Source organism: Fragaria vesca, linkage group LG5, assembly GCF_000184155.1.
Source record: "Fragaria vesca subsp. vesca linkage group LG5, FraVesHawaii_1.0, whole genome shotgun sequence".
Lineage (NCBI taxonomy): Eukaryota > Viridiplantae > Streptophyta > Magnoliopsida > Rosales > Rosaceae > Fragaria > Fragaria vesca.
In genome coordinates, this window is record NC_020495.1 from 8538083 (window position 1) to 8550210 (window position 12128).

Sequence of the window (12128 nt, forward strand, 5' to 3'; positions counted from 1 at the left end):
ATATATATAGCAATAGCAGCACTTTATAAGAAGGGAGGGAATTTTAGATTGTTTGACAAGGGAAGGTTGAGGTACATATATATGAGAATAAGGAGAGAGGACCCAACTGGGCATAGGAAATAAAAGGGCCATTGATGCTTTGTCATGTAACAAACTTTTATTCAAAATGTGGGTGCTTTACACAAAAAGGGGAGGGGTTGTGGAATCATGTGCCTTCTACCACTGCACTGGCATCTCTCTCCCTTTCCCTATCTGCTTGCCCCAAACTATGTTCATATATGTGTCCCCTTCATATCAGATTCACCAATTTGTGCTTCTCTTTTCCACTCTAATCCCAACCCCCAAATTCTTTGGGACTGAATATTAGATTTGACAATATTAAATGGTAATCATCCATTGTTGAGATGCATGCAAAGCTTTTGACAATTATTTCTCTAGATTTCTTAAACGAAAATACAACTCAATACGAAAATCAAGTATTACTACCTACTTCTCTAAATTGTATACTAAATAACAAACATTAGATGAAGTAAAATAAGTTGATTTATGAACTATTCAGACTATCAGGTAAACATGAGCGATGAAGTATTGAAGGATCAAATTCAATCTAAAAGTGATGTCATAACCCAGTTTACAAGATTGATCAGTATCTTAAACAGCATTTGCTTAGGAAAAAGAATTGAGAAAAAAAAAAAGGGATATGGTTAATTAATTTATAAGCAAGCAAAGCAAAGCTAGAAAAGTGAATTGAAAACCTTCAAGAGAGAGAATGGAATCTACTCTCTAATCTCCAATCTCTTCCCCAACATCAAAGAGAAAAACATTCTTCCCTTCAAGAAAATCTAGTAGAAAAATAATGGAAAATATCAATGAAACTCAAAGTCCCAAAATTTAAAAAGAAATACTATTCTATGTAATAAAAAAAAACAAAATTAGTAGGAACCATGCAGAATAGCAGAGTGTACAGAAACACAGAAAAGCAAACCAGAAAAGCAGGAATACCCAAAACCCCATCACTACTACTCCCTTCACTCCTTCCCCGCTATCAACGCAAACCCTTCCCCCTTTTCTCTCCCAACCCTCGATTCCTTTCACAATGACACCATGACTGTGTCGTTTCAGCAACCCCCACCTCCCCAATCCCAATCCCAATCCCAATCCCAACCCCAACCACAACCCCAGCCCCAACCAGAGCAGCCACCGCAACCGCAACAGCCACATCAGCCGCAGAGGACGATCAGGAAGCTCATTGTGGAAGTGATCGACGCACGTGACCTTCTACCTAAAGATGGCCAGGGCAGCTCCAGCGCTTACGTGGTGGCGGACTTCGACGGGCAGCGGAAGCGGACGGCGACCAAGTGCAAGGACCTCAACCCGGTCTGGAACGAGCCGCTCGAGTTCGTCGTCTCCGACCCGGACAACATGGACTACGAGGAGCTCGAGATCGAGGTCCTCAACGACAAGCGCTACGGCAACAGCGGCACCGCGCGTAAGAACCACTTCCTCGGGCGCGTCAAGCTCTACGGCACTCAGTTCTCCAAGCGCGGCGACGAGGGCTTGGTCTATTTCCAGCTCGAGAAGAAGAGCGTCTTCAGCTGGATCAGAGGCGAAATCGGCCTAAGAATTTACTACTACGACGAGCTAGTCGACGAGGCTCCGCCGCCGCCGCAGCAACCCCCGCCGCAGGAGGATCCTCCGCCGGAGCAGCCGGCGGTGATGGTGGTCGAGGAAGGGAGGGTGTTTGAGGTCCCCGGAGGACACGTGGAGTGTACTAGAATCCACGACGGCTCGTACTCGCCGCCGGTTGTTGTGATGGAGCAACCGCCGCCGCAGATGGTGCATATGCACTCCGAGCCGCCGGGACAGGAAATGCACGGTCATCCGCCGCCGCAGGAGGTTCGTTTTCAACCGGAGGTGAGGAAAATGGAGACTCACCGAGTTGCTCCGATGGGGGAGAGAGTGAGAATTCCCAGGAGGCCGAACTGCGACTACTCTCCGAAAGTGATTTCCGGAAAGTTTGGGGCGGAGAACACCGCGGAGAGGATTCACCCCTGTGAGCTCGTCGAGCCTATGCAGTACTTGTTCACCAGAATCGTCAAGGCGCGTGGCCTCGCGCCGAACGAGAGCCCCTACGTAAAACTCCGTACATCCAGCCACCTCGTCAAGTCGAAAACCGCGGTTCACCGCCCCGGAGAGCCGACCGACTCGCCGGAGTGGAACCAGGTCTTCGCACTCGCTCACAACCGGCCTGACTCAGTGAGTTCGACATTGGAGATCTCCGTGCGTGACTCGCCGTCGGAGCAGTTCTTAGGCGGCATTATCTTCGACCTCTCCGACGTGCCGGTTCGAGACCCGCCGGACAGTCCTCTTGCTCCGCAGTGGTACAGACTAGAAGGCGGCGCCGGTGATCAAAATTCCGGTAAAGTCTCCGGCGATATCCAGCTCTCTGTTTGGATTGGGACACAAGCCGATGACGCTTTCCCTGAAGCGTGGAGCTCCGAGGCCCCTAACGTGTCCCACACGCGCTCCAAGGTGTACCAGTCCCCGAAGCTCTGGTATCTGAGAACGACGGTTATGGAGGTTCAAGACCTCCACATTGCATCGAATCTACCTCCCTTAACGACCCCTGAGATTCGAGTCAAGGCTCAGCTGGGGACTCAGTCGGCTCGGACCAGGCGCGGGTGCATGAACAACCACTGCGCCTCGTTTCACTGGAACGAGGACCTCATCTTCGTGGCGGGTGAACCACTAGAGGACTCACTGATTCTCTTGGTGGAGGACCGCACCAACAAGGATCCGGTACTCCTCGGCCACATCGTTATTCCGGTGAGCTCCATCGAGCAGCGAATCGACGAGCGCTACGTGGCGTCGAAATGGCTCCCTCTTGAAGGCAGAGGAGGAGGCGGGCCCTACAGCGGCAGAATCCATCTACGGCTTTGCTTGGAGGGAGGGTATCACGTGCTGGATGAAGCGGCGCACGTGTGCAGCGACTTCCGACCCACGGCAAAGCAGCTGTGGAAGCCGGCCGTGGGAATTTTGGAACTTGGGATTCTCGGCGCGCGCGGCTTGCTTCCGATGAAGGCGAAATCCGGTGGGAAGGGGTCCACGGATGCTTACTGTGTGGCCAAGTATGGGAAGAAATGGGTCAGGACCCGGACCATTACGGACGGCTTCGACCCGCGCTGGAACGAGCAGTACACGTGGCAAGTATACGACCCCTGCACGGTGCTCACCATCGGCGTGTTTGACAACTGGCGCATGTTTGCTGACGCTTCAGAGGAAAAGCAAGACTTCCGTATTGGAAAAATACGAATACGTATCTCTACGCTGGAGAGCAACAAGGTGTACAAGAATTCATACCCGTTAATGGTGTTGTCCCGGACCGGGTTAAAGAAAATGGGGGAGATAGAGCTAGCGGTCAGGTTCGCCTGCCCGTCGTTGCTGCCCGAGACATGCGCGGTTTACGGGCAGCCATTGCTTCCGAGAATGCACTACCTCCGCCCTCTCGGGGTGGCCCAGCAGGAAGCGCTGCGAGGGGCAGCCACGCGCATGGTGGCCGCGTGGCTTGCACGCTCCGAGCCGCCTTTGGGGACGGAGGTGGTGCGGTACATGCTGGATGCTGACTCGCACACGTGGAGCATGAGGAAGAGCAAAGCGAATTGGTTCCGGATCGTGGCGGTGCTGGCATGGGCGGTCGGGTTAGCTAAATGGTTGGATGATATAAGGAGGTGGAGGAATCCGGTGACGACGGTTTTGGTGCACGTGTTGTATTTGGTTCTGGTTTGGTACCCGGATTTGATAGTCCCGACCGGGTTTCTATACGTGTTTCTTATTGGGGTTTGGTACTACCGGTTCAGGCCCAAGATACCAGCCGGAATGGACCTCCGTCTCTCCCAGGCGGATACGGTCGACCCGGATGAGCTAGATGAAGAATTCGACACTTTTCCGAGCTCAAAGTCGCCGGATGTCATTCGGGTCCGGTATGACCGGTTGAGAATGCTGGCGGCCCGGGTCCAAACAGTTTTGGGCGATTTTGCGACCCAAGGAGAACGGGCCCAGGCCCTTGTGAGCTGGAGGGACCCACGTGCTACAAAGTTGTTCATTGGAGTGTGCTTGCTTATCACTGTGGTGCTATATACTGTGCCACCCAAAATGGTGGCTGTGGCATTGGGGTTTTACTACCTGCGCCACCCTATGTTCCGAGAGCCAATGCCGCCGGCGAGCCTCAACTTTTTCCGGAGGCTTCCGAGCCTGTCGGACCGGTTAATGTAGAGAGGAAGAGTGGGAAGGGAGAAGAGTTAGCTATTACAGCATTTTTGTGAGGTGCCTAGTTAGAGGGAGTGTGACATTTTCAATCTAAACACTGTTGGTGTTGAAAAATGGGGTCCTTGATAATCTCATAGCATTGTGAGGAGTGAAAAAAGGGGGAAAAGGAAAGTGGCAAAGTTGTCATCATGGTCTGTAAGTTTTGTTGAATTGGTGGACTTTGGACTACTACAGAAACAAACTTTGGTACAAGAGAAAGGCAATTGAGGAAAATTTGGATGCCAGTGAGTTACAAAGAGAGCTTTGTTTCTGTAATCATGATGTGTAGGGTAAAGTATGAACCTATGAAGTATGAACAATGAAAGTTTCTTTCTAACATATAACATTGAATTCACATTCTTCATGGGTGTTTCTTTAGGTAATTTTAATGGCTAAACTCCATAAGGTACTAAACCCAGTATAGAGGCCCATATTTCATCAGTCTTTGTTTTCATTTGTCAGCACATATTAAGGAAATTTCCTCTTACTTCTTGGTGGCCTTCTCCCTTTGTCAATTAATTGTGAGTGCCACCCTATACATAAACACATTTGTTCTACCAATTAATCAAGTTTGATAAAATTTTAGATTGTAAAGCTTTGATTTCCATTGCAAATGAGTAACACTCCAAGTGAATTCTATGACATTGGCAAGAAAGCCACAGGTTATACACTCTTGACACCATCCTCTCTCTTTTTTGTGTTTCCCTTTGTTCAATGCTTAACATTTACTTTTATGTCTACTGATTAACACATGTTCTTGTTCTTCTGGTTAGATCTTCTTCATAAGGACTATGCTCATCAACCACGCTCGCCAATTCATTTTGATTATCGTAGCCTCAAGTCGAATACTGATATCTCATGCAGAGGTTAATCTGTCACTGTATGCAATCATGTAATCTTTACTTTAAGATCATTCAAAATGATGGAGAAGCTCAAATTTTAGTGGTTGTTATTTCTGTGACTATTTGCAGTTAAAGATATTGTTCCTGGACTGAGCACCCTTTTCAGTTTTTTCATGCCAAATTATGGCAAGGTAAAAAGGTCCATGACTTCCCGGCTCAGTTCTCACTTTTATGCTGTTCTGATAGGCAACATTGTGCTAACAGGTGGATCTAGAATACCTAAATGGTCTTGCTGGTATTAGTGGAGGCATTGGACTGATACGAAACGATGCTCTTGGAAGATTTGATCCGATAGCAAACCTGTCAGGTGTTATAGGACGAGACGCTCTTTTCTCCCTCGGAACTGACCTTGCATTTGACATATCTACAGGGGCATTCAACAAAATCAATGCTGGTTTGAGCTTGAACAGTGGCTTCTTTGATGCTTCCTTGTCCTTGTGAGCAATCCTGTGAGAACTTTAGAGTTATAGAGCTTTCATTTTGTACCAATTTTATTGACATAGACGTAATGTGTTCCAAATTATATGCAGAGATAGGTTTGACAGCTTGACAGCATCATGCCACTTCATGGTGAACCCACAGACCAAGACAGCCATTGCAGCAGAGTTAAAACACAGGTTTTCAATCAACGACACTGCACTCGCAATCGGCGCCCAGCATGCGTTTACACCCTCCACACTGGCCAAGGGTCGAATTAGCACACATGGCAAGGTTGGGGCTCTTATACGGCAAGGATTGTGGCAGAGGATTTTCCTGTCTATATCTGGAGAAGTGGATTTTACAGACACAAGGCCAAATGCAGCTCTGCAAATCGGATTATCTTTGGCTGTTAGGCTCCAAATGAATATCATTTAGAACTTAGAAGCCAATCTTTTGCTGGAGTTCCAAACTGGAATAATCTTCCCTTTCTGTTACGTGTGGCATAAGCAAGGGAGAGACCGGGGTTTTTATTAGTTGTGAGGCCAAATAGTGGAGAAAGTGAAGGGAAACATATATGTACAATCAGATCAAATATGTATGATAAAAGAAGAATTAAAATTTGTTTTGTCCTTGTGGTTTAAAGTCGACATCTGTTTAGTCCTTATGGTTTTATTTTAATCTGAATAATCCTTAAAGTCACATTTTTTTCATCTAAATAGTCCTTATGGTTTAATTTTAATTTAAATAGTCCTTAAAGTCATGATTTTTCATCCAAATAGTCTTTCCGATTCATTTTTTCTTAAAGGTCATAAAGACTATTTGGATAAAAAATCATAACTTTAAGGACTATTCAAATTAAAATAAAACCATAAGGACTATTTGGATGAAAAATCATGACTTTAAGGACTATTCAGATTAAAATAAAACCATAAATACTAAACAAATGTCGACTTCAAACCACAAGGACTATATAATATTTTACCCATAAAAAAATATGACTGTTTGATGAAATTTGATAAGCTGGCCATATAAAGCATTTCCTAGTCGACCAAAAACTATACAAGATTCAAGTTTGAACATGAAGAACTAGGTCATTGTATAAGATCGATTTAGGACTAACCACAAATCTTAAAAGATCGCATTTACAGCAGCACGAACGAAGAAATAAGGTTGATGAGAAAACAAAAACTGGAACATGCTTAACATCTCAATGATCCCAAAGAACTATGTAACAAGAAGTTTGTAGAAGTGCCCAACTACTGTTGAGAACCCTGAAGAAGTCCATCACGGATCTGAGAAGCTACATCGCGGACGGCACCAGGTCCATGGGGAATGAACACAGCAGAGGATTTAGAGCTGGCACCAATTTCCTTCATTGTGTCAAAATACTGAGTCACAAGAACCATGTCCATGACATCCTTCGCGGTGGTCCCTGGAACATTAACAGCAAAGCCCAGCACACTGTCTCTCAAACCATCTACAATTGCTTGACGTTGACGAGCTATACCAAGCCCGGACAGATACTTAGACTCAGCCTCACCCTCAGCTCGTTTAATTTGCAAAATCTTCTCTGCCTCTGCCTTCTCATTAGCTGCCACCCTCATTCTTGCAGCTGAAAAGAATATACAGGAAAATGGTAAAACAACTGAAATTGAGCAGACAACGCATTCTAAGAAATAAATATGTTGGAATTCACTAAATGCAAATGCGACTTACCAGCATTGATTTCATTCATTGCACGTTTCACATGCTCATCTGGTTCTATGTCAACAATGAGAGTTTGTACAATCTCATAACCATAAGCAGACATGGCCTGAAAAGGAGGATAAGTGCAACATGGTCACTCTCAAGCTAAATTTAGAGTCCGTGGTACTAAAGACGGAAGGAGCTTAAATACAACAATACTTTTGTGTTGTCACATTACCTTCTCCAACTCATCTTCCACAGCTTTTGCAATTTCATTCTTTTGCTCAAAAGCATCATCCAGAAGGAGCTTAGGAACGCTGGCTCTAATCACTATAAAGACGGAATAATGTATACTTTGTTAGTTAAACGCACTTCAATTCAAGTAAACCTAAAATTGTATATCTCATTATGAAGGATTTAGTTCATACCATCAAACACATAGGCCTGGATTTGAGACCTAGTGTTGCTGAGTTTGTAGAAAGCATCATTTGCTTTGTCTGCCAGAGCACGATATTGAATTGATGCAACAACATTGACAAAGACATTGTCCTGTAGAAGATATTGAACAGTCACTCAATAAGAAAAAATAACAGAATATCAAATAGTGAACTCTTTGACCCAAAAATGTTACAATTAAGCCACCTCTACTTAAGAAAATTGAGATACCTTTGTCTTGGTCTCACACCGCACATCCAACTGCTGCAAACGCAGAGAGAGATGACCAGCAACCTGATGCCCAAGAAACCAAGGCATGCAATGGCATCCTGGCTCCATTACGTCCACAAACTTACCAAATTGTTCCCTCATAGCGACTGTGGATTGATCAACTTGTACACAACATAGTAGATTACCCATGTTCTCTTTACTATTGTACCTTCAAGAAATAGCATAAAGATCAGTCTCTTGAAATAGACAAAAGGTTTATCTGTTAAAACTAAAACTTGGTGGACATGATATAAAACTAAGTTTCCATCCATATTCAGAAGTTAATCAGAGATAGATGTTTAAACACACACAAAAATCTCAGAAATAGTATGCAGAAGTCCAACGCCAAAATAGTCCACAATTCCATATTATGAACCTCAAGGACATGTTTGAAAGAGCTAAAACAAAACAGCTAATTCACAGAGTTCAACACCCAGAGTCCCTCCCAAGAACTCACCAACCCAAAGTTCAATTCACCCAAGCCAATTGTGTGTGTGCGTCTGTGTCATAGAGAGAGAGAGAGAGAGAGAGAGAGAGAGAGAGATGGAGAGAGATGAGAACTGTCAATCATATGCAAAGCAAAACATTAAGAAAACAGAACAGATGCATGATTTCAAGATGCAATTAATAGTCTTTCAGAACAACATCCAAGTATTTAAGTAGTCTACAAAATACGATCCTAAGGACATGAACACAGACAAGCTACTTGTTCACCTTACTTCCAAGCAGAGAGAGAAAAAGAGACTTGCAGTTAACAGCAAAGCAAGACAAGGGAGCAAGGAAAGCAGAAAGGAAGATGGGAATGAGATGATCTAAACAAATCAAGACTCAAGACATATATATAAACTCTGAAAACAATGACTTGGGAAACTATCCAAAGGCTCCAAAGCAAGAAATACTCATCGGACATATAAAAAATAAAACAAGTCTACAGAAGAACAAAAGAAACTCACAGGAATATTCATACACTATGAAGAGAACCACATACGCCCTAAACTCAAAGTCAACAATACCCCAATTGCAACTAGATAAAACTACAAAAACCTAATCCAATAAGCTGTAACAACCAAGCTGTGATAAAACAAACATCTCGGCAAAATATACGCCTCAAACGAATCGTCAAAGAGTATCTTAACTAGAAACAATCATGGCAGCACATAGCATACTCATCAAGATACAACCAAGACATAACCCAAAAGTCCAATACACAATAAAACTCAACAAAAATTCCAAGTTGCCATTTAGAATGGGATCATGACAGCAACATCAAACAGCTCAGACCTTGCCGTTGTAAGTAAGAAGGTCACATATGGGTTAATGGGTATCCATCATTCTTTATATATCTTAATCACCATCATTGTTTCTATAAATAAATGCAATTCAATTCTTTTGGATACAATCAAAGACTGAGTCTTTAAGCATTCATTATCTTTATAATGCAATATACCCAAATTGCCAATTTCAGAAACAAGCAACGTACGCAGTACAAAGAACTGGGTTAGGTTAAGATACGCAGCAAATAGAAATCGATGAATTTCGCCATAGTTTCCAAACAGGATTGAAGAAAAGCTTCAACTTTATGACAATTTCGAAGAAACCCATATCAATAATCTTGAATTAAGACGAAGGAGGCGCGGGAGTTACCTCCTTGGAGATTGACGAAGAAGATGAAGAGACGAAAGTGAGGAGAAGCTCTGGGTTTTTGGGTCACAGAGAAAGAATGAGAGGGGGTTTTCTATCTTTTTATTTCTTTTTCTTTTTACGTAAATTATCCAATCACGGATAGCCACGTCTCTTATTGGGTCAGCGGCCTGTCTAGTTCGTCCGGTCCGGTCCAATATGTTTCTTGGCGCCTAGGTTTTCTTTTTTTATTCTTTTTTTTATTCTTTTTCGTAATTTGTTGTGTTTTTTTTATAACTAAATACGTGATAGATCCCTGTGTCTATAATCTTATATTCTTAAAACAAATCACTACTTGGAGTTTGGATACATTTATAAAGTGATAGCATGACTGTGGAGAAACTCACTAATTGATTGGTGTAGTGGAAGTCTTCTTCTCTACCTGAATACCTTGTTTGTGAAGCAAGATGATGAATTTCTTGCAAACTGTACATGAGAGCATCTACCTTTCTAACGAGAATAGAGTTTATCTCGTAAAGAAACACTTCTTGTAAAGTCCTAATCCATATCCATTTTGTAAAGTCCTACTCCATATCCGTCTTTCACTTAGCCAATTATGAAGATTTTGTTTTTGTTTTTATTTTTCATAGGCCAATTATAAAGTTTTCTTTTGCTTACTCTTTCAAAACAAAGAATAATGAATCAAATTAATTGGTTAATGGAGGTGATGTATTATATATTAGAGAAAGTTTCCTTATTGGTGGGTGTTGGATTACAGAGCATCTCTTATGTTTCTCAATGTGCAAATGGCGCTGCCCATGTAGTAACGACTAATATAGCCCGGTTGGAGAGGCGTTTTATATGGTTAGAGGTTGGGGCTGATTGGACAGACACATAATTAATTTGACTAATCAAAAAGCGTGTAGGACGTTTATGTCTACTACCAATAGTTCCATTTATTTGTAATATGTTTTCTTTATTAAATTTCTCCTCATTCTCCAAAATAAAATCAATGACATTGAGTTGAAATTTGATTGCCTAATTTTCTTAACAGGCCAATAGGGAGAATGTTTCTAAATCTAGAATAAATATTTTCTCAAGTTGGAAAGATAAAGCTATCACCATTGATCAATTTGATTGGTGGACATAGCGTGACGTTGGATTACACAGACGAAGCAAAGCCCCTTCTTGTGTTGTCCTACGTGGCATTTAGAACAACCTCTATCACACACTCAATACACACACCCCAACCTTGAGCTCAGTTATAGAAATATCATCCATGGCAGTGTTCTCTGCAACTGCTCCCTCAGCTACTTGCATCAATGGAAATCTCACCCACAAAAACACCAACAACAACTTCCTTTCCTCTAAACACTTCTCCGATTACATCTCACCGGCCCGGTCGAGAACCTCCACGATCGTTAACATGGCACCCAAGAAGAAGGTAAGCAATCCAAGCTATTGTTTGGTGGCCAAGAAACTAATTTACATAGTTATTTTCCAACACCCCTTTTTTTTGTTGTTGAGGAATTAGAGCATTGTGTTTTTCAGGTGAACAAAATCGACGGCGGGTGGAAGAAGCAGTGGTTTGGAGCCGGAATATTCTACGAAGGGTCGGAAGACATAGAAGTGGACGTGTTCAAGAAGCTCGAGAAGCGCAAGGTCCTCAGCAACGTCGAAAAAGCTGGGCTTTTGACCAAGGCCGAGGAACTTGGGCTGACGCTCTCGTCCATTGAGAAATTGGGCCTGCTTTCAAAGGCTGAGGATTTGGGCCTGCTCAGCCTGCTTGAGACGGTCGCGGGTTACTCTCCCGCCGCTTTGGCCTCCGCGGCACTGCCAGTTCTGGTTGCGGCGCTGGCGGCGATAGTGTTGATACCGGATGACTCGACGGCATTGGTGGTGGTGCAGTTTGTGGTGGCTAGTGTGCTTGGGGCTGGGGCTGTGGGTTTGTTAGTGGGCTCGGTTGTCTTGGATGGTTTGCAAGAAGCTGATTGAGTAGACAAATATTTTTTTTCATTGCTTTTTTGTTTTTGGTGTTTTCAGTTTCCTTATTTTTTTTTTCTTATGTATTAGAGGATGAATAATATATCAATCTTACAAACTACACAGTGAATTAATGTGTACATTGACTATAGGTGTGAAGATTTTATATCTAGCAAGACAGTAATTTGTTTTTATCAAAAATGAAATGTACGTAATGTACGTTCATTTACATTAATTTTCTTTACATTAATTTTCTTGGTCACAGAGTTTAGAGTAATTTGGGATGTGGTATGAGTGTATCGCTCACAACTTAACCGTTCAGATGATTTAAGTAAATTTTCAACTAACTTTTGCGCCTACATGTAGCAATGCAACGATTAACTTGTATCCCGAATTCCGTAAATAATATTCATATTTCATTCGCTAGATAAACAACTTCTCAATGCCAATCTAAATGGGATACAATCTCAGCTCAAGAGAACGATAAATCGGGATTTTGTTTCTAAA

The 12128-nt window shown here is 43.1% G+C and overlaps 4 protein-coding genes across 4 annotated transcripts; 3 read left to right on the plus strand and 1 right to left on the minus strand.

Annotated features, from left to right (window-relative positions):
- Positions 1-1104: 1104 nt before the first annotated feature.
- On the plus strand, positions 1105-4352 carry LOC101314668. The gene has a single exon (XM_004301118.1). The coding sequence runs from the start codon at positions 1105-1107 to the stop codon at positions 4270-4272; it is 3168 nt and encodes a 1055-aa protein (XP_004301166.1). The 3' UTR covers positions 4273-4352.
- Positions 4353-4918: 566 nt separating this feature from the next.
- LOC101314958 (mitochondrial outer membrane protein porin of 36 kDa-like) lies at positions 4919-6062 on the plus strand. Its single transcript, XM_004301119.1, has 5 exons — positions 4919-4967; positions 5079-5171; positions 5277-5338; positions 5412-5644; positions 5738-6062. The coding sequence occupies exons 1-5, from the start codon at positions 4919-4921 to the stop codon at positions 6060-6062; spliced, it is 762 nt and encodes a 253-aa protein (XP_004301167.1).
- Positions 6063-6572: 510 nt separating this feature from the next.
- Positions 6573-9723, minus strand: LOC101291525 (hypersensitive-induced response protein 1-like). The gene is made up of 6 exons (XM_004299349.1): positions 9663-9723; positions 7980-8187; positions 7742-7862; positions 7552-7643; positions 7344-7440; positions 6573-7239 (listed from the first exon to the last, which is right to left on the minus strand). The coding sequence occupies exons 2-6, from the start codon at positions 8166-8168 to the stop codon at positions 6884-6886; spliced, it is 855 nt and encodes a 284-aa protein (XP_004299397.1). The 5' UTR covers positions 8169-8187; positions 9663-9723; the 3' UTR covers positions 6573-6883.
- Positions 9724-10894: 1171 nt separating this feature from the next.
- Positions 10895-11768, plus strand: LOC101291824. Its single transcript, XM_004299350.1, has 2 exons — positions 10895-11082; positions 11190-11768. The coding sequence occupies exons 1-2, from the start codon at positions 10918-10920 to the stop codon at positions 11631-11633; spliced, it is 609 nt and encodes a 202-aa protein (XP_004299398.1). The 5' UTR covers positions 10895-10917; the 3' UTR covers positions 11634-11768.
- Positions 11769-12128: the final 360 nt, after the last annotated feature.